This window comes from Podarcis tiliguerta (genome assembly GCF_965153285.1).
Source record: "Podarcis tiliguerta genome assembly, chromosome: 14".
Lineage (NCBI taxonomy): Eukaryota > Metazoa > Chordata > Lepidosauria > Squamata > Lacertidae > Podarcis > Podarcis tiliguerta.
The window spans coordinates 47,132,928-47,154,947 of NC_139547.1; the positions used below are offsets into that span (position 1 = coordinate 47,132,928).

The following is a 22,020-nucleotide window of genomic DNA, read 5'->3' on the forward strand; positions in this document are numbered from 1 at the left end:
TAGGATTGGATGGACGGACCTGTTTTTCAGTACCCAATCCGCCTGGCTTGGAATGAAATGACACGACTTCGCTCACCTCTTCTTGAATGTACTGTAGCAAAAAAGGAGATGCTCTCAGGTTGTCAACCGGGACATTGAAGAAGCCCTGGATTTCCTTTTGATGCAAATCCATGGTGATGAGGTGAGTCAGACCTTGGGAGGAGACCAAGGAGAGCAGTGCTTTAAGGTCACTTCACCAACAAAGAGCAAGAAATCAGCAGTTGATGCGTGGCAGCTGTTGAAAGCTGGTTTCCAAAGAAGCTTTTACTTAGGAAATGCTTATCCCTTACACCCCATAGTAAGTGTGAGACTTTGCACTTTCAGTAGAGAAGGCAGGATTTAAATTCAATAAATACAATAAAATGTCTGCCAAAGAAAATTCTGTCTCTTTTGTGCTCTTATATCCAATCATTCCTCCAAAGGATTGTCACTCCCAAATTTTATTCTAACACCACCCTGTGCAGTAGGTTAGCCCAACAGGGGTGCCCAAATTTTTTCAACGAGGGCCAGATTTGATGATCTGCACATGTGAGAGGGCCGACCAAAGTTGAGCTTTTTTGACAATTTTACCCCAAAGTTATTGAGCTTTTTTAAGGATTTCACCCCAAAGTTGTTCAGCTTTTGAGCTTTTGGGGGGATTTTACCCAAGGACATATGCTGCCACAGGGACCAGGTTAGACCCCCGGAACAGACTTTGGACATGCCTGGTCCAGGCTAAGCTTTGTGGCTTTCTGGGGACTGGAGATCTACATTCACTGGGTCTGGCCAGTTGCAGGATGTTGCGGTGGCCCCACACACAGCAGGCGTGTGTCCCCCACTAGCCCTTCACAGCAGTAAGCGGGGGGGGGGGGGGACGGAACCACTGCATGCAGACAGCTCAGGGCAGCTTTGCTTCATACAGTCAGGCCACATTCACAGGTGGCTCAGATTCTTTCCACGCACCCCCTCCAAGGGCACTGAGTCTCCAGAGGAGGAAGCAGGCCAAGCCGTGCTGCACTATGGCAGCAGTGACAGCACCGCCAAGTGTGGGCAAAGCAGGGCATCCTTAAGTTACTTGCAGCATCTGAAAAAGGGAAAGAAGTGCCAATTGGCAGGTGCAGTTTGGATTCAAACTGCATCTGCACAGCAACAAAGCTGGGCTTGGTGATAGCGTCAATCAGCTGATTTTACAGCAGGCCTCTCTAGGCAGCAATACGGCAGCTCCCAGTGGGTAGCTCCTGAGTGCAGCTGATCCCAGTGAGAGTTCCCAAGGAACTATCACAAACTCACTTTAAACTCCCAGTTGTTCCTTTGTAACTGTGTCCTTAGCTGTCCATCCCCCCCCCCCCATATTTAATAAATAATAATAATAACTAACTTTCTATGTCTGTTTACATGCGTTTGATGAGAGGGAGGCTGTTGGCTTGGTTTTGATAATGTTTTTATTATGTATTTTGTGTTCTCATTTTGTATTTTGATGTTGTGAACTGTGCTCTTTGGGAGAAAGGTAGCAGATGATAATAATATTTTAAACTGGCTATTTAATGTGTGTTTTGTTTCGCAGATCGTAACATTTCCTTTGTTCATAGATGCATTTCTTAATTATTATGCATGACCCTTATATAATGCAATTCTCATCGATTTAATATTTTGGCCCGTTAATTACTATGCAGTTGTTTTAATTGTTAGAACTTTATGAGGATTTCCTTACAGAACCATCAACTAACTCTGTAAGGTTTTAACAAGGAAAATTAATACCAAAAGCTAACAGCAAAAACCCCACTACTGACCAAGAGTCAAATCAGGACTGCCAGTCTAAGCGGATTCAGATGAAATTGGGCATGTCTCTCAATAGACGAAAAGAGATTTATTTGCCCCAAAACCCAAGAAAAGAGACAGCATGTGTGAACAGGAAAGAATTTAGGAAATAGAAGGGACTGTCCGCTAAAGAGCCATCCAAGTACAGAATTTTGTCCTACGGACCAAGAAAGCTGCCTTATAAAAGAGTCAGACAATCTAGCTCAGTATTATCTACATCAGGGTTTCCCAAACTTGGGTCTCCAGCTCCCCCCCCCCCCCGACTACATTTCCCATCATCCCTGACCCACAGTCCTACTAGCTAGGGGTGATGGGAGTTGTTGTCCAAAACCAGTTGGAGACCCAAGTTTGGGAAACCCTGGTCTACACAGACTGGCAGCAGCTCTCCAAATCTCAGGTGGGGCTGTTTCCCAACAACACCTGGAGATGCCAGGGGCTACGAGCTGTCTCCAACAAAATCCGGCTCAGAGTAGACCCAATGGGCCTGAGCTGCGTCATCTCCTGTGGGGCTACTTCAAGGACTAGCAATGGATACACCCCTAAACCTGGGACGATTTGCATGCAAAGGATGTGCTCTAACCCGGACCGAGCTTCAGCAAGGCGCTGCCTCCCTTTGCGAGTGACCAGTCTTTTCCTCCACTGTCTCATGAAAGGAGCTTTAGAGAAGAGCCAACGTCTATGGTCTACAGCATTGCCTGAAGGCATACTTAGAGCGGCCAGGGTGGGGGTGAGCATGTCCCGCCATGGCCTGGCCCGCTGCTCTCTGTCCTTACCCGCCTTGCACATCATCGAAGCCAGAAGCTTAGAGACAATGGAGCCCCTTTTCCTCATCTTGCACTGCTTGCTGTATGGGAAGTAGGGAACCACGCCAATAATGCTTTTGGCACAGGACGTTTTACAGGCATACACCATGATGAGGAGCTCCATGATGGTCGTATTCACATCCCTGCAATGAGAAGGGCGCTGGTTCTGTATCGGGACTTCACTCGACAACAAACCCTATATTGCATTCTGACGCAACCGAGCCCTTCGCCCGCCGGAGAGGGCAGGTGGAGCAACAGGACATTACGCAGGGATTTCAGCCTTAATGAACACTCTCAAATCATTGCTGCCACACCTGTTTTTGGGAAGATTAACTAGTCCTCCTTCTCATCATGGGTTCGCAAGGGCGTTTCAGACAGAATCAAAGACTGGTACGAGTTGGAAGGGACCACAAGTGTCACCTAGCCCAACCCCCTGCAATGCAGGAATTTTTTTGCCAAACCCAGGACCCTGAGGTTACCAGCTGAGCTGTTGTGTTTGCCAGCTCACTACTGGTCAGGACTCTCCCTAAGGCTCCTTCCTAAACCTCACACGCACTCGGAACGCCACTCCCTGAGGCTTAGCATCTGGGGCAGGCTCTCATTTGCCTCCCCAGCTGTGGAGAAGTACAGGATCACTCAGAGACATACCCCAGCTGTACTGGGTCCTGCGCTCAGGAAGACTCTGCCCCTCCCTCCAGAAAGATCAAATTTTCTGGGGTGAGGCCAGCTAAGATTTGTGGACCTCTGCTTCCATAGATTTCAACTGCGTGTGCTGCATTTGTTACCCCCAAAAAGAGAGGAACGGTAGAGGCTCCACATCCCCGAGCCCTTTCTCTGGGGAGGAAAGAAATGCCATGGTTAGAGAGCGGGGGTAGAAACCTCCACCCCTGGAAGGGGCCCTCCAAGTCTCTCTGTCTGGACCGTGGCACTTTCCTTAGGCCACACCTTTCACTGGTTTCTCTCAAGCATTTTTGCCTGGCTGGAACTATGATGGCGACTCTTGCTTGCCTTGCCATATGGATGATATTCGAGAGGCACGTGAGATTGTGGCTGCTGTATAAATGTAAGATTCAGATTCAAGGTTCTGTCCACTTTTGCTTCTGAGCCACTCACCATTGGAATGTGGCCCCCGGAAGGCAGACCAGAAGGAGGCAATATGGCCCTCAGCTGAAAAAAGGTTCCCCACCCGTTACAGAGCATTATGTCAATAAATGGCTTTGTTCCCTTTCCCTGCTATGCTTCCTTTGGACCAGAGGTGGGCTAGCATTGCCACCCAGCCGTCTTTGCAGTGGGGCAAACCGATTACAGGAATGCAACATAGTGACCTGGCAAACAGCATGCTCCTTCCCTCTCCCCCAAAGCAGAGATGAGCTGGGGAATCGAAGAGGTTGCCGTGGGGAGTGTCTCTCAAATTGACAGGTACCAGTTAGTAGCAGCATAAGAAAGCAAGATAAAATTAGAGTGCAGGAACAACAACTCCTCCATAACCTAGTTACAGGTGCTTAAAATAGTTCCCGTCTTTGTCTAACTCTGGTACAGCTACCCTTGATCACAGCTTCTTCAATGAGCTTTGGATACCTGCATGTTTTGCCTGTATCATCTTATGCAAGATGGAAAGTGGGGTTTTAAGAGAATGGATTTAGAGCATCCCTTTTTTATATACCATGGTTAAAAAGAAAAAAGCAGAGGGAAGCATATAGGCCAGAATTTTCAGGGAAACTCTGCCAAATCAGTTAGGGGGTTAGAGACATTTGCTTTAAAACTGATGCTGGCTGAACAATTCTTAAAGGGAACTTAATGGACAGCGAATGGCAGTAGACCACAGACATCTAACAAGGGGGGTATAAAAGGAACAGAGACAAAGTTAATAAGCTCTACCCGCCACCCGCATTACATAGATACGGTTCAATCAAAACCAAATTCGGAAATGTCTGGGGTTTAATTCTGAGCAGGCATTTGTACTCACTTTGAGACAGTCTGGATGATGAAGACATCTTTTCCTCTCACAGACTCCTGAATCTGTACCCGCGTTTCTGCCAAAAGAAAACATGCACTCAGTGTCGACACATGCTTTTCAGCATTAAGGCTGAAGCTCAGTCCAGTCTCCCATCTTCAGGTGAGACCATATTGAAAACCCATCTCAAAGGAAAATATTAACATTGCTGTTTCCCCTTCACTTGCAGCAGGAGCAGGACTGTAAGCTTAGTGGCAGAGCACATGCGCCACATGCAAAGGTCCCATTTTAAGTTATTGGCCTCTCCAGTTAAATGGATCAGGCAGCAAGTGATGCGAAAGGGCTCTGCCAGAGCCCCTGGAGAGGCACTGCTGTTCAGAGCAAAGCAATACTGGGCAAACAGTGTGACCTGGTGCAATGCAGCTTCCTAGGGCTAGTAAGGAATGCTGCAGGTCTCCTGGCCATGTAAACCGGTGCCTTAAAAGTTACCACAATCACTTGGAAAAGGAACGTGGAAACAGTTCCAATCCACATGACAAATACTCAGAAACATTACAGCTGGGGTGAGAAAGATTTATGGCAACACCCCTCCCGGTGGTCATAGAAGAGCCCTGCTGGATTTCAGCTGGAGGTAAATAAATAGCCTCATCCTCTATTAAATTTTCTAGGGTGTGCTTGTCAGCTCTTCAAGAAAGCTGTATAACAAGTTGCTCTTTTTTTAGGTCTAAAGGTGGTTGTCCAGTAGCAAACCACCAGAGGCCAACATTATTTGGTCATGGTGCCATGAGAAACATTCAAAGAGCAAATCAGGTTTGCCACTCCCCGACCCACATCACCACCTGAAGTCCTCCTTTGTGTGCCCTTTCCTTGGGAGGCCCAGAGGGCAGTAAGACGAGAACAAACCTCTCTAGTGGAGGTTTCCCCACTTCTGGAATGCTATTGCTGGGGAGACTTGCCTGACACCATCATTACATAGGTGCCAGGCAAAAACATTTCTTTTTCACCAGGCCTTTGGGCTCTTTTATTATTTGCAAACTCCTTGAGTTTTATGCCTTATAAAAACATGATTTGTGGGAATAGATAGCTCAGTTGGTAAGAGCACGGTGCTGATAACGCCAAGGTTGCAGGTTCGATTCCCCGTGTGGGACAGCTACATATTTCTTCATTGCAGGGGGTTAGACGAGATGATCCCGCAGGGTCCCTTCCAACTCTACAATTCTATGATTCTCTTTTAGGTTTTTCTTTTTCTGTTATGCTGGTCTCAATGTAAGTGCTTGTTTATATATTGTAAGTTGCCTTTAGCTACCTTGGTAGAAAACATGATGAACAATAATAATAATTAATAATAAAAAAAATAATAATAATTGATGATGGTGATGATGCAGGATCCTAGAGAAGTTCTGAAGGTCCATAACAGAGGCCAACACCTGTATGGTCAAGGTTAAGAGCTCTACTGTCACGGTCCGGTTCACGGGCGATCGAAATCCCGGCTGGGGACATCGGGACTGGGGGCAAGATGGTGGGGTGGGAGCAGGAATGAGAGTCCAGAAGCCAGGAGTAAGGAAGCCCAGAGTCCGAGGGTCAGAGAGCCGGGAGTCAAGAAGCCAAGGGTCCGAGGATCAAGAAGCAAGGAGTCACGAAGTCAAGGGTCCGAGGATCAAGAAGCAAGCAGTCAAGGAGCCAAACGCAGAAAGGCAGGGAATGTGTTGCTGTGGCAAAGAGCCGAAGGAAAATGCTGACCTTATATCCCTTCCCAGCTCTTGCCACCAGGTTCTGTGAGTTACCAATTGGCCTCACCTGTGTGGCCGTGCCTTGCCTCTTCAGAACAAACTTAGGAAGGCCCCAGTCCTGCAAAGTCCTACTGGTCACAGGGCCTGGCTCCTGCACACACTCCTGACATCTACTCTTCAGCAAAGATCTTCCAGGTCACTGCTACACTCACACGATGCACACTCAGATACTGACCAACAAGCATCCCACATGGATGATCTGGCATCCCCCAGCCTCTGCACTAGCGTGGAAGCCAAATCCAAAGAAGGCTGGAACCTTGAAGTACTCAAGCAGTCTCATCAGAGAAGGACAAACAGAGAAGGGCCACTGAGAATGATGCCCTGCTTGAGACTTTCCTGGAGGCGTCTGATTGGCCACTGTTGGAAAGAGAATGCTGAACAACATGGGTCCATCCAGGTTCTTGTCTGTTTAATGTACAGGCTGAACAACAAGTCAATATCCTACAAATGTGAGATGATGGGTGCTCCAAATGTCGCAACAGGGTGCTGCAAGCACAGCAGCAGACAGTACAGTTCTTCATCAGCAAATAGTCCCCAAGGGTACATCAAATGGCCACGGATCAGCTATCACTAAAAAGTGTAGTAAGCCTATTGCAACGTTTGGAGCACCCATCATCTCACGTTTGTAGGATATTGACTGTGGAAAGGCATTCTGCCTCCATTTCAGTGATCTTTGACAGTGACTTACCACTCCTCTACGGGACGCGGGTGGCGCTGTGGGTAAAAGTCTCAGCGCCTAGGGCTTGCCGATCGAAAGGTTGGCGGTTCGAATCCCTGTGGCGGGGTGCGCTCCCGTCGTTCGGTCCCAGCGCCTGCCAACCTAGCAGTTCGAAAGCACCCCCGGGGGCAAGTAGATAAATAGGGACCGCTTACTAGCGGGAAGGTAAACGGCGTTTCCGTGTGCGGCTCTGGCTCGCCAGAGCAGCGATGTCACGCTGGCCACGTGACCCAGAAGTGTCTCCGGACAGCGCAGGCCCCCGGCCTCTTGAGTGAGATGGGCGCACAACCCTGGAGTCTGTCTAGACTGGCCCATACGGGCAGGGGTACCTTTACCACTCCTCTACCATTCCTATTCATGGAACATTTATTTGATTCTTATTAGTTTGTGACTCCATGAACATATTATATGTCTTCTGTTTATGAATTTTGAAACAGTATAGTGTTATAAAAATATTGTCAGTATATTATTAGCCGATGTGTTGCTTGCTGTTGTTCAGAGTGTTCAGTTTTGCAACACAGGGGGTTTTCTTTGGTGTATAATGTACAGGCTGGGCTGTGCCAAATGCAGCTGCTCTTCTTCCTTGCCCTGTCGCGCAATGCAGGCAAGTGACAGGAAAGCCCAACACTGCGTGCCTGTCACAGAACTGCAAGGACAGGCTGACAACAGGAAGATGCTGCGGAAGGAAAACCAGGAAGTGGCCTCTTACACTTGTTTAGTTAAGGAAACGGCAAGAGCTGACACATGGATCACCTAAAGGGACAAACTCTCCAGGGAAAAAGAGGCAGGGGGAAGGGAGAGGAAAGAGGTTGTTATGGGAGGTGCTTAATGAACTAGATCCCTTTCCCTTTAGCTCCCAGCGATGAATGCTTTAAGTAAGGGCTTTGAGTGGAAGATGCTCACCTCTGTTCGGCTCCTGGTAAACCTGGACTTTGCCCATCTCCACCCCCAGGCGCCTGCAAAGGTAGACAAGACAAAGCTCACTGAAGCAAGGATGAATTAGAATTGGGATCTAAAACATCATTTTCGACAGGGAGGGCAGCCTTTCTTCTTCTTGAGCCCTCCAGAGGTTTTTGACTACAACTCCCATCAGTTCCAGCCAGTGTGGATGATGGAAGTTGCAGTCCAAGCATATGGAGAGCACCAAATTGGTGAAGGCTGAAATCACTTAACAGTTTTTTGTACTCTAGTCCCAAACAATGGTCTGCAGAACACCAGTAGTCCAAAAGCTTCATTCAAGTGGTCTGTGGTGGGTCTGCATTAAATACCCACACCGATTTATAACTGTATTCGTACCGCTTCTATTTCTTATGTTGTATTTCAACTTGAATTCTAAGGAATGCAAACTGCAATACAATAAATATAGGAGATAAAAGAAGCAACAAAAAGAATTAAAATTCATACAGCATCTAACACAGCACATTACAATTGCTACAACAGGCAAAAAAATTAATAATCGTTAAGTGTCTGCCAAGACCCTTTGCCAATTTTAAGTGGTCCGTGGGGGGTGGGGAGAGTTTGGGAAGCCCTCTTTCCCTAACTGCTTATAGTCCTAACAGCAGCCTGCCTGCAGCACAAACCCTGGATCACTGAACTCTCTAAGCAGGTTATTGCTAAAACTTGACTCAATGTCCCCAATGCCAAGTGGCAGCTTCTGCCAATTCCTGCCACAGCACAGATTCTGCTCACTTGTTACATCCAGAAGGATCTGCCTACAACTGCACTTTTGAGAAACAATTGCCATTTCTCCAACTGCAGGAACAATTGCCATACAGATGTCACGCTTTATAGGAATGAGCTGCTGCTCAGGTTTGTAGACCACAGGTGCCATACCTGTGGGTCTTTTTGCAACAATTTAAGAAGCGGTAATAGAATCCCAACTTGCTATTAATCTTATGTATTGTCATTGAGGAAAATAGCACACAGCTCACTGTGCCATTACTCCTTCCTGGGCAAATTTCCCCCATAAACTTCTTCTGCTACTTCTCTCATTCAGTGCCAGACCAAAACTAGAATCTTTTCTGCAAGATAACCTGATGGGGTTTCTTCTAGCCTTCAACAGACCATCTCCATTTCTAAGCATCCACATTACTCAGTAACTGGCTCCCTTTCTGGTCTGGGCAAGCAACTGTCAAGGGCAGGAGAAAACAAAATCACACAAGTCATGCTCTGACTATCATTGGCTCAGCTCAATGTACATTAGGTGTTTTGGGAGGCTAAGCATTGGCTGAAAAGGCTTGGCCCGAAATAAGTGTTCTCAAAGGATCATTCTGCAAAATGAATCTGAAAAACAGCCAGTGTGCACAGCATGACCTAACTGTCAAGAGACCTTCTGGCTGTAAGAAACGCTAAGATGAGTGGCTCTCTTGAGAGAACACAAGCTTAAATAACAGGATGGGCAAGAACTGGGAATGGGGGAAGGGGAAAGGCAGAAGGAGCAATGTACCCTTGGTCTCCAAGCCTTATAAAACTGCTCTCATAGCATGCACTCTTAAAATTTGCCTGCTCTTCATGGGCCACCATGTTGTCATTCCTGGAATCAGGAATGTGGTACAACTATTAAGAAAGGACTTGTTCGGCTGCTTCAGTTCTAGAACTTGGATCCACTCACTTGGTTCCATTATTTTGAGTTTCCACTGAACTACTGCTGAAGAGGCAAGCTAATCTTCAGTTCAGACTTTGAAATCTACACCAAAAGATGGCTAGCCTCTTCAGCACGTAACAGAAGCATCATAAACCTCAAACTTGCTTTTGGTGTGAGGGATTGCAGGGGCTACCTAAGAGGTGCACCAGGACCCAGTGATAATCCTCAGACCACCTTTATCTTAAACTTTCCGGCTAGGAAAGCCAGATATATATATTAGGTAATGCTTTAAAACCAGCAGACGTTAATACGTGGGTTTATCATATTTGGGTTTATCATGTTAGAACAAAGCCTGCATTATACTAACCCTGCACCTTTAAATGTAACTTTCTCTTGGCAAAAACAGCAGTGAGACATTACTAAGTAACTTGACAATATAATCTTGCTGAGAGTCGTACATTACGCTCATACCAGCCAGACCCAACACCCCACATTGAAACAGACGCAGCACAGAGTGCTTAGGAAGAAAAATTACTTACTCGGCAATTTTCTTTGATAGTTCCATGCACGATGGGTTGGAATTGGCTGAAAATAGCACCAGCCCACCCTTCGTTATATTCATGATGGATCCTGAACCATTGGGTGCCACACAAAACATCAAATCCTCCTTTGTCTTCCCACTTTTAAAATACTGCAAGAAGATCAAAAGCACATTAGCTCTAAATAAGCAACGTGGAGCATGAAGACCCAATTTTCAATATTCTCTGCCACCCTTGTATGCTCTGCCCATGCTGTGTAACCCTTCAACTACCAATCTGAAGGAACTTAAGACATCTCGCCCCATTCAGCAATGATCAGACTACCACTAGGGTTGCCAGCTTATCAACCCGAAACTGCAGCTGTACTTACAACTGCAACTTGGCGTGAATAGGTGGCAACACCCACATCCACACTGTGACAAAAGTTTTGTCTGCTGGTTTCTGGACATCAAGATACTGTTAAAAGTAAAATAGCAGGCTGGACTTTTCTTCCTGACTTATTTGCAACTATTATATATTATTTATGAATCAACTTTCACATTTATCTCATGGCGATTTATGAACGTACAATAAAAACGGTGTGCAGAAGTGAGAATTCAATTTCGCGCGAGAACACAGGGACCTATAGCAGTGAAGACATGTATGCGTGACTGAGATGCCTTGGTCGGAGGTGGGAGGAGAACCTCAGGTCTATGGGGAAGCAAATGTGACTCTCCAGGTTTCTTCATTTAGAAGACATCTGAAGGCAGACCTGTATTGGGAAGTTTTTAATGCTTGATATTTTACTATGTTTTATATAAGTTGTAAGATGCCCAGAGTGGCTGGGGAAACCCGGCCAGATGGGCAGGGTATAAATAAAATAAAATAAATAATAATAATAAATCACCTTTCCCAAACCACACCCCTCCCTAGCTTTGCTCTCGGCCCTCATTTTTTTGCCTGGTTGGAATGTGCCCTTGAACACTGAGTATTGAATATTGCCTCTTTCATACCTGGATGAATGATGGTGTGTATAGAATGTTCCAATTATTGCATAACTGGAATAAAGTTGTTTTTTTAAAAAAAAAAAAAAGTAAATAAGCCCTGGACAGTTAAGTCCAGTCAAAGGCGACTATGGGGTTGTGGCACTCATCTAGCTTTTCAGGCTGAGGGAGCCAGTGTTTGTCCACAGACAGCTTTCCAGGTCATGTGGCCAGGATGACGAAACTGCTTGTGGCACAATGGAACACCGTGACGGAAGCCAGAGCGCACAGAAACACTGTTTACCTTACTGCCACAGTGGTACCTATTTATCTACTTGCACTGGTGTGCTTTCAAACTGCTAGGTTGGCAGGAGCTGGGACAGAGCAGTGGGAGCTCACTCCGTAGCAGGGATTCGAACTGCTAACCTTCAGATTGGCAAGCCCAAGAGGCTCAGTGGTTTAGATCACCGCCTACCCTATAAAGGTAAGAGTTGCATCCATGGCTCAGATCACTTTTGCTTCCGGCCCTGCCCATGTGGCTCCCAGAAGGTCCCCCCCACAAATAAGTATGGCCCTTTAGCAAAGAAGGATTACCTCACCCCTGCCTTAAACAAAAAACAGAGCTTGCTCCCAGTTCCAGCCCTGATGCCTTATCCATCTTAAACAAAAGGCTGTTGGTTCAGGCTAACTCTTGATACCAACCGCCTCTGACAGTTTTGCTAATATAAGCCAGTGCCCAGGTCTGATTAATGTTCTTAGAGAAAGCACTTACAAATAAAGGTTGCGGCTGAGAAAAGAGCTGTGCGAAGTTGGCACACAGAGCTGAAGCTCTCTTGCACTTTACTCTCCTCCTGAGGACAATGCCACTAGCATCCTTTCAAAAAATTTACCTGTGGAAATAGAGGAGAGAATATAACCATTAAGAGACACGGGAAGTAAGAGCAGATGGTAAAGATTATCCCAATGGTCTTTATTCTGCAAAAATAAGAGCAAACACCCTTTGCTGCACCTTTTGAAAACTATACGTTTGGAACTCTAATGAAACCGAGAAATAGGACTTCAGTCATCGGTATTAAACAATATGCAATGATTTGATTACATATTAACCAGAAAAAGTGCCAAATCATTGCCATTTGCCTATTAAAAATAAACACCTGTCCCTTCATCCAAGCTCCAATGCAGATATATAGCTAAGAAAAGTTTATTTCTATCTACTATCAGCTATCTTTCAAAAATGTGTCACACAATCAAAGAGAAAGAGCAACGTAGTACATATAGACTACAGTCAAGAATGGTGCTTTCTCCTGTTTTTGGAGGGTGGCATCTATAAAAATACTGTTAGTCATAGTTGTGACTAATACTGGGCAACACCGTTATTAAAAAATCTTCTCCCAGCCTCTGCAAACAGACCACATTCTATTCGTCCAGACATAGTGGAATTTCACAGCCGAAAGGAGGGTGGCAAATCTCACTTGTTGCAGAGCCTTTACCATCACACCACATTCTCATTAATATAAACCATGCCCATTTCAGATTAGCTCTTTTCGAAGGAAGAAATGTTACAAATTATTGTTTAAAAGACATTGAATTAACTAACAACACGATCAAGCACGCACCGTCAAAAGCAGAGGCTGCCTTTTCAAAACAGAAGGCAAGCAGAAAATTCAGCACAGCGAAGACAGGAAAACCACAATCCAAACAAGCAAAAGTTTTCTCTTGTGATCATTCACTAACACAGCAGCCACCAACCTGGTGCACCCAGATCTATTAGCCTACAACTGCCATCAGCCCCAGCTAGCATTGCCACCTTTTTCCAGATACCTTGGAAAAGTGAGGTCTTGGCGCTGTGTGTGTGTGTGTGCATGGGGCAGTGGGAAGCACTGATCCAGGGGGCAGAGAGGCCATACTAACTAAAAGATCCAAATGTGCCCACAGGCCTAACATGCTTGGTGACCTGTGGGTTAGGGCTCAAACCCAGTGTACAGCAGAAGGACTTCAAACCACCTCATTCACTACAAACCAATGACACGCCCAAGGAACTCTTATCCATTGTAAGGATTGAATTATAGGCATCATTAACATTCTAAAGCACCACATGTGGGGAAATTCTACTATGCCAGGCATGAAACTTTGCCTGCTTAGAACGAGAAAACTCCAAAACCAGTGTTAGAAACTGAGATATGAAAGCTAGGAGTTAAATGGCACCTTAAATCTAGGCTATGGGCGCAACAGCGAATGTCTAGGTGCGATTTTTTAAAAACAAGAATACAAAGCTGAAAATGAATGAACTGCAGCTAAAACATTATGTTCACTTTTCACAAAGTCTAGCCCTTCCCCTGCCCACCCTCCTAATATTCTTAAGAGGGTCTCTTCTCCAGTCTTCAGAGAGTAACTGGAAGTGGGTAGGCAGAAAAAGATTTTCCTTTCCTTCCACTCTGCAGTTTTATTCTGAAATCATAAGCGCAGTACTGCGCCCAGAGCTCAGAGACTGCTTGCGCTAATGAAATTCCCTGTCGCAAAATGCGCCTAGAATAATGGGAGTTTCGAACACTGTCCGAAACAAAGACATAGAAATGCAGCCCTAATTCAGCAAGTACTCTATGAACAAATTTGAGCAAAGCGTCGATCTTTTTCTGAACCTAGACCAAAACCAGAGCGCATGTATGCTCCATAAATATCCGTTAGCTCATTATATCACAAATAAAGACCACATTACGGTTCAGAAGCAACAGACAGAGAGCATCCATTGTGTTCTACCTAAGGGAAGCAAAACAAGCACTGCACAGCTTTACCAACAACTATAACAGGGAAAACAGAGAAAGGCTATGGGGTGCATTTTACACAGTCTCTCTCTTGGGATTTGGTTCTGAATTACCACACACAATCTAGACCAGTGGGAATAATTTGCACTCTGCTTCACAAGCCCATAAGAGCAAGCAGCACCACAGAAAGCCAATTCTTACTGTTATGATGCTTTGGCTACAGTTACATACCACACCCTTAGCGCACAGAGCAAACGACTTTGCTGGACTAAATCCTATCCATTAAGAGCTTTGAGGGTCCTGATAGGTTCTGGACCACAAAGGCATTCAGCAGTTGAAGGGAGATGGGCAGCAGGGAGGGGGGAGACACACGGAGGGAGACACACACACACACACACACACACAAATTCCCAAAGGATAAAGCTTCCCTGTTAGAGCTTCTGCGCATTAGGGCCTCCGCCATTGTTACCGTGCGGCTGAAAGGATGAGTATAATGGAGATGAACCAAACACATCAGCCCAGGGGATCAACATCGTGCATTCATTCCAGCACCACTCAAAATGAGCAACAAGAAGTTCACTCCTGCTTTCTGTAGCCTTGCTAAAGGACAGAGGTGAATACTGAATAAAGATCTACCCAATTAGTTGCAGGTTGGGGAGGAAGAGAGGCATGGAGGTTAGCGAATACGGAGGAAAGGACACACACCCCTAGGATGGGAAGAGTGTGTGCTTAAGAAACACTCACCCCACTAGATGATCAGCAAAGCCTTTTTTCACTCCGGTGGCCTAAACTGGGGGAACCTCTATGTACTTTAAAAAGCTCAAGAAACATTAGTTTAAATCATTTCTCGCCACACCCCTCCAACGCTTACCTTCCATGAGTTTGTGTATGTGCATTAAAATCCAGTAAGGTCACACACTTGCGTATATCATAAGAAAACTCGAAGAGTATTTGTATTTGCGACAGAGCTGGGGGTTTTTTCAGCATGGAAAGAGGGAGGGGTGGAGAAATTGACAGCATCATAATTTTTGCTGTATGATGGTGGGGAGCTAGCCCCCCCATCCCAAATCATGATTTTTTAAAATAAAAAACAACAACAGAGGAGTTAAGGAGGCCTTATACGCAGTCCTGGGGGAAATGTGCTGAATGTGTATATATGTCAATGTCTCTCTCTCTCATCACATGGAAAACTCTTATTCCCCCCTCCACACAAACGCATGATGATGTGAAGATTGGAGACAAACAACCAACTCCCCTTTTTCTGCTCCCTCTAACGAAACCTTGCCCTTCCTCACGTCAAGGTTTGTTTTTGTCTTATTAAGTGTTGCTTAAAACAGATAAAGATTTAGGGTCTGTGAGCGTGCAAGCATCCCAACGCAAATTGCAAAATAATAGGTATTTATTTAACAACAACAACCTTCATCAGATGGAAAGTGATCGATTTGTATATATTAGTAACTTTGCACTAACGTTTTTATATGTAACTCTGCATTTTTGTAATATTTTGTTTAAGTTGTTGTTGCTTCAGTGTTCTGTACACTGCTTATATATTTAATATACTAAGTGGTATAGAAATTAAATAATCACATAAATAATCAAAGAGAGGGTGGTTGCCTTAGAAGCAGGGAAATGTCATTCCACACACACATATAAAAACACCTGGTGTGATGGAGCGGCACAAAACCACTCCCTCTACATCGACACCCCCACATACACACTTTCATTGAACTAAATCTATTTTTAACCCGGCCTCCAAATGCAATGCTTCAAGGCAGTTTATAACATTCAATCACCCCCCGCCCTCCCAAAAAGAGAGTGGCTGCAATTAAATATCTAAATATTGCTGCTTTGGACTGAGGAGGATTTGTTAGGTTTGATGCAAAGCTCAAGTTAAGTTTCTGGTGATGGATCTGAACAGCTGATAGATTAAATATCTTTAAACACACGCAGATACACAGCGCAACCCGGTCAGATGGGTGGGAAACAAATAATAAAAATTATTATCATTATTATATAGACATACACGGAGCATAACATATACCAGTGTATACATGCAAGCTATTATCCACGCAGATACACACGCACAAATCTGAGCGTGTACTCTCGCACACATATATCGCTCTCTCTATAAAAGTGTGCATATGTATACAAACCTACAGGCGATGGCGACCCGATTTCATTTATCCGCGGCTCTAATGGCCATCGCAAAACAGAACGAGGAGCCCGAGCATCTCCGACCACAAACCGGCAGCGAATACAAACTCCTGCCAAATAATAAACGCCCCGGAAGCAGCGCTAATGAAGAGTGCTTCAAAATACAGAGCACCGAGGTATCGATATAAATGTGTTCGCGCTCTTCCCGCCCCAGACACGTGCGTGCGTGTGCGTATATACACACATTATATTGCGCGCACCTCGCACGCAGGATCAAAAGAATCTTGATCGACATCAGCCACTAGCCGTAGCAATAAAGTAAAAAACACCAATGCACTGAAGACAAGAGGTAAAAACTTACCTAGGCAAAAAATACATCCTGGAGGGTCCCATCAATAATCAAATGAATAGATTTTAATTCTAATTGCCCCTGCTATTAAAAAAATAATAACTGCAGTAGTTGGGGGGTTTTTTGCTGCTGCCACCTGCTTAGACACAGCAAATCATATATTATGATAGATAGATGATAGATAGATCTATAAAAATCCCAGCACAACGTGGCACGCGAGGACTCCTCCTCCCCTCACCCGCACCCTAAAAGATGGAGAGCACCCACCACCCCACCCACACAAAGGCGCTCCCCACCCACCCGCGACCGCCAGTGAATTTCGGGAGAAGGGAGAAGGCGAAGGAGGAGCCACGCAGGGAGGAGGATAGATAGATGGATGGAGGAGGACCTGGCCGGCGCAGCCACCTCCACGGACCCCGCCGCTCCCTCCCTCGCCAGCCCGCCCGCCCACCTGCCTCCTGAGCTCAGGGCAGACTGAGGCCGCGGGGTCTCCGCTCGAGCAGGCCCGTCCCTGTCGGAGGCTCTTCTGCTCCCGCCGCGGCGCACCACACGGCCAACTCCGTCCAGCTGCAAAATGGCGGCGGGGATGAAAAGGCCTGAGGGTGGGCGGAGCGGCCGCGCGGGGCTCTCGCCGCCAGCCTCAGACCCCCGTTCACACGAACGCGCGCGTGTTGGACGCCCCCCTCCCTCCCGCTTCCCTTAATGGCCGCCACTCCACGCCTCCCTCAGTGCGGTGCGGGTTCTCGGCTCTCCGCGACACGCGGGTTGTTTTGGCCTTCCTCACGATGCGCCGAGCACGCGCGTTCCGACGCCTCAGCGCGGGCCCTTCCTCACACAGCCCTCGGGTCGTGTATGGCTGGCGTCTCTTCGCACACACACAAACGCCTCAACGCCCACCCTTCCTCACCATCCGTGTGTTCAGCATCTCTCCTACCTCACAACACGTGTGCTTGGCGTCTCTTCACACACAGCCCTCAACGCCCGCCCTTCCTCATGTGATCTGCCATGCGCGCGGGTTCAGCGTCTCTCCTGCTTCCCTTCCTTACGACCCTCACAACACGCGTGTTTGGCGTCTGTTCACACACACTTCCATCAATGTCCGTCTTTCCTCAGGAACCACCAAATATGCATCACTCTTCAACACTTATTACTACCAAGACTGTCCCCCTTAATGTTTGCCCTTCCACACGACCCACCAAACATGCGTTTTGGCATCTCTTCTCAGTGCTTGCCCTTCCTTGCAACCTCTCAAATAAGTGCGTCTTTAGCCCTCAACCCTTGCCATTCCTCACATGTATTCAGCATCTTCTCCCCCTCCCCAACATGCGCTTCCTCACAACCCCACCAAACACGTATGTGTAGCATCTCTCCCTTTTCCCAGGTTTTATGCCTAGTGCAAAAACAGACGGAGGAGGAGAAATTGCTGGCTTGCAGCCATTTTCCTACATCTCCCTGATCATGAATGTGTGTTTGCTGGGAGTGAGTCAGAAAGGAAACTCCACTACGCTTCTCCACAAAATTGACTGGCCTCCACTGTACCGTTAGGCGGAGTGAGGCGCTTGCCTCAGGCGGAAGATGCTTAGTGCTGCTTCTGCTGAGCTCCTTCTGTAGGAAATCTAAGAGCGTTGCACAGCCTTGTCATGCATGCCCTAAACTAGTACGCAGCTCTCGGGCCCATTTGTTAGGATGCTTCGCACAATTGTTATTGACACTGCCTGGATTTGTTCAGTAAATTCACCAAGCATTCTCTTCTCTTCTCTCTCTCCCCACCTGAAAGTAGTTCCTATAAATACAGAGTGAACTGAATGTGACTTAAATTCCTTCTGCGTTGGAATTTTAGGTCATTTTAATTTCTATTCCATTTTAATTTTAATTAAATGTTTCATCACACTTAAATCTCTGTTTGATTGTGGTCATTGCATTTACCATTTTTACCTATCTAAGAAGTGACCCTACTGTTTAAGCTTTTCAATTGTTACACACACACACCCCGCCGCAAATTATTCACACGAAATTCTGTGTGTGTTCCAATGTTTTCTTAAGTATATTTTATACTTGATGCAGAGCAGCTTGGCCCCATGACTGTGGGTGCCCAGAGCCGTGGGTGCATGGCCCTGGCACCAAAATTTGTGGGTGCCTGGCGTCTTCATGGGGAATTTTATGGGTGCCCAAGGTCCCAGGGCGTTGGCACCTATGCTAGCATGGAAGTAAAATTTGACTGCCACCCAACTCTGCTTTGGTACTTCTGTGGGAGACACCTTGTCCTTTTCCTCTGGCAGCAAAATGCCTTAGGCTGGCTCTGTCCATCATTGTTTCTGTCCAGAAACAATGCCTCCTCTGGTCTTGATCCCTTTGCCACCCCAACAGAGCAGGCTGCATTCATCACTGATCCCAAGCAATTACCAGCCTTGAAGATGTTTGGGTGGGGGATTCCTACCTGCTAGTCCAGGCAGGAAGTCATGGCACTTAGTCATTCTGTGCAAATACAAGACAAACCCCAGAAGCTCTGTCCTGTATTGAACCTTGCAGCTCTATGGAGAAAAAGAAAATCAATTTTCCATCCCACTGTTTGTTTTTGCAATTGCTGCCAGTTAACTCTGCCCAGAAGTGGGTTGTTTAAAAGCATTCAGCTGCAAACTGAATTGTAGAGAAGACCCATAGAAAGGAATTGGTCAGGACGCAGCTGAAATAGATAATATGACTAGATAATATGACAGAGTTGTTAAGAAATGGATTATGGTGCTATAGACCTGATGTTCAGTTTCATCTGTGTTCCAAGTAGTTCAGCAGTGTGTGTGTGTGTGTGTGTGTGTGTGTGTGTGTGTGTGTTCCCACTAGCACTTGGATAGATTGATTAATTCATTAATCTGATAGTTGTATATGCTTCTTTAAGTACTTTTCTGGAAGTTGAAGATACAGTGCTTGGAAAGTTCATTTTAAAAAGGAGCTAGTTCCAGTTTACTCCCTCCAAAAATGAATTAGCTCCAGTTCCAGTTTGCCCCCTCCAAATGGAAACTAACTCCATTCCAGTTCAATTCACAATTCATTCATGTGGTCATCAGCTTTTGTTTTCAGTCTTCAGAATTTTACAAACTGCTCTGCTGAAATGTAAAATATAGTTAAGAAAACATTGAAACACACACAGAATATCGTGTGAATAATTTGTGTGGGGGGGTGTAACAATGGAAAAGCTTAAACAGTAGGGTCACTTCTTAGATAGGTAAAAGTGGTAAATGCAATGACTACAATCAAACAGAGATTTAAGTGTGATGAAACATTGAATTAAAATTAAAACAGAATTGAATTTAAAATGGCCTAAAATTCCGCTACAGAAGGAACTTAAATCATACTCAGATCACTCAGTATTTATACTTTCAGGTGGGAAGAGAGAGAAGAGAAGAGAATACTTGCTGAGTTTACTGAACAAATCCAGGCAGTGTCAATAACAATTGTGCAACCACCGTTTGAATGCTGGGGAAATTTGATTTCCCTTGAGCAAAAACGTCTGGCTCCTCTGCAGCAATTGAGTAACACGGCCACACATTTACTGTGGAGCAAAAAAGACCCCGCAGAAATGCATGGAAGCTTGCAGGATTCATCAGACCTGCCATGCCCATCAAATCGCCACTCATTCTTTCTGTCCTTCTGGCAGAGTATGTTTTTCCTTCTATGCTCGCCTCTGCGGATCCTTGCTTTTTACAGACGCTGTGTGGTTTGACGCACCCCTGTAGCCAGTGGAAGGTGGTCCATTAGGGTGAATGGGGCCCTGCCCCACCAGCTTCAGTCTGCCCTTAGCCAGCCCCTCCTGCTTTCATCCATCCCAAGAGGTGCCCCTGGCTGTCAGCCTCTTCCTCCTCCGTCTCAGTTTTGCCCTTGTAGAACTTGGGAGGAAGGGAGATGGGGACAGCAGAAGTTGGCACTGCCCCACCAACCTCACACTTCCCTCAGCCAGGCTCCACCTGCCTGCCTTCTTGCTTACAACCAGTGCAGGCGGTGGCACTGCCTGTTGACTTCCACCCCTTTAGTCTCATTGCTGGTTTTGCAGAACTCGCAGAACTGTAGAGTTGGTAGGGACTGTGAGGATCGTGTGGTCCAACGCTCTACAGCGCAGGAATCTATCATCCAACTTGGGCCTCGAACCCATGACCCTCGGATCAAGAGTCTCATCCACTGCTCAACACAGAGGAAGATGGGGACAAAACTAGACTCTGTCTCTCATGAGCAATAGCTTTCCCTTCTTCTCTTCCTGCCAGTCCTGGTGGGCACCAACCACCACAAGATGAGGGCAGATCTAGAATTGAAGGGCTCCCCTGTCATTGGCTCTGCTCCAAGTTTAGTTGGCCTCACTGCTTTCCACCCAATCAAGGGGCACCAGCCGCTGCTGAATGCGGCCCTCCTTTTCATACACTACCAGTCTATCCTCTCAAGGGCCAACCTCCGGGAACGCCTCCCCACCACCACTCCCATCTTCAGGCTCCTGCCAACTTTCCCAGTCATCAGGACCGAACACGGTTTCTCAAGAACTGCAAAAACAGCTTTGCAGGACAAAATTGCCCCGAGCTTTGTGAAAGCCTTCCCACCCACTCCACACCCCTTTCAAAGTCATATGTTAAAGTTTAAAAGACCTTGAAAGATGAGTTGCACAAGGCAAGCAAGAAAAGGAATTTCTCTGGAGCTGTCTTTAGGAACATAGAAATCTGCCTTATCCTAGTCTGTCTAGCTAGCTCAAAATTGTCTATACGTACCTTGGCTGACATCATCTCACGAAGGTTTCGGGCAAGGGACCTTTCCAGACTTACCTGGAAATGTTAGGGACAGAAATCCCTAACACAGCAGCAGGAGACCCAAGTATTTTAATTGTATTCCCCCCCCCCCCCAACACACTTCATTCACCACTCTTCCTCTCTTTCTTATATTCTATCCTCTTTGAAACCATTCTCATCCCCTTAATAAAAATCCTAGATTACAGTAACAATTAAAGAAAATAGAGATCGTTTGCTCCAAAATACAGTGATAGATTTGGGTGCAGCTTAATAGGTTTGTCATCACCTGAAAGCCAATGAGAAATTCAGCTGTTTGTTAAAAGATTGTTACGTATTTAATAAAAGTACAGGTGTATTTCTTCTTCGAACCAATAAATGAGAGACGCAACTAAATGGTACTTTCAAGGGTTATAGTAATATACTGTTAGGAGTTTCAGGGGGCGAGTAAGCTGTATGCCTTACCTCTGATTCTAATTTCTGGATCCAACACAGGTTCAATTCCTGGAATAGCCAGGCTAGCTTCCTGTTGACGTAATGGTCATTAAGTATATGGTATTAATGTAGCAAAGTAAGTGGCTCTGTGCCAGGTGGCAAATGGATGCCCCCCTCCCTTCCTCAACTTGCTGATAGTTAGAAAGACAGGGCAAAGTTGAGAGCTGAGTGATGGCAGGCTGCAGGTTAGGCAGTTGGGAGACACAGCTATGCCTGGTTTCTTTTAGAATCCAAGGCTGTGGCAAGAGACCCTCTTGGGGTGTTAATGCTGTGAACCCCTCTGTCAGGTTGTATATATGTATAAATACCCCATA

The 22,020-nt window shown here is 46.1% G+C and overlaps 2 protein-coding genes across 9 annotated transcripts in view; one reads left to right on the plus strand and one right to left on the minus strand.

Moving 5' to 3' along the window:
- Nucleotides 1-20,683, minus strand: part of PRPSAP2 (phosphoribosyl pyrophosphate synthetase associated protein 2) — a 38,719-nt gene extending 18,036 nt beyond the window's left edge. The window contains exons 1-7 of one of the 8 annotated variants that reach the window (XM_083413698.1): nt 20,175-20,683; nt 11,959-12,076; nt 10,225-10,376; nt 8,005-8,057; nt 4,606-4,672; nt 2,610-2,782; nt 77-192 (exon numbers count right to left, since the gene is read on the minus strand). In XM_083413698.1, coding sequence (XP_083269824.1) covers nt 77-192; nt 2,610-2,782; nt 4,606-4,672; nt 8,005-8,057; nt 10,225-10,343 — 528 coding nt within the window. In that variant the 5' untranslated portion in view covers nt 10,344-10,376; nt 11,959-12,076; nt 20,175-20,683. The other 7 variants (XM_083413695.1, XM_083413696.1, XM_083413697.1 and 4 more) reach the window with 7 other exon arrangements.
- The window catches only part of LOC310664458 (uncharacterized protein), a 541,032-nt gene that overhangs the window by 164,644 nt on the left and 354,368 nt on the right, over nt 1-22,020 (plus strand). The window lies entirely within an intron of this gene.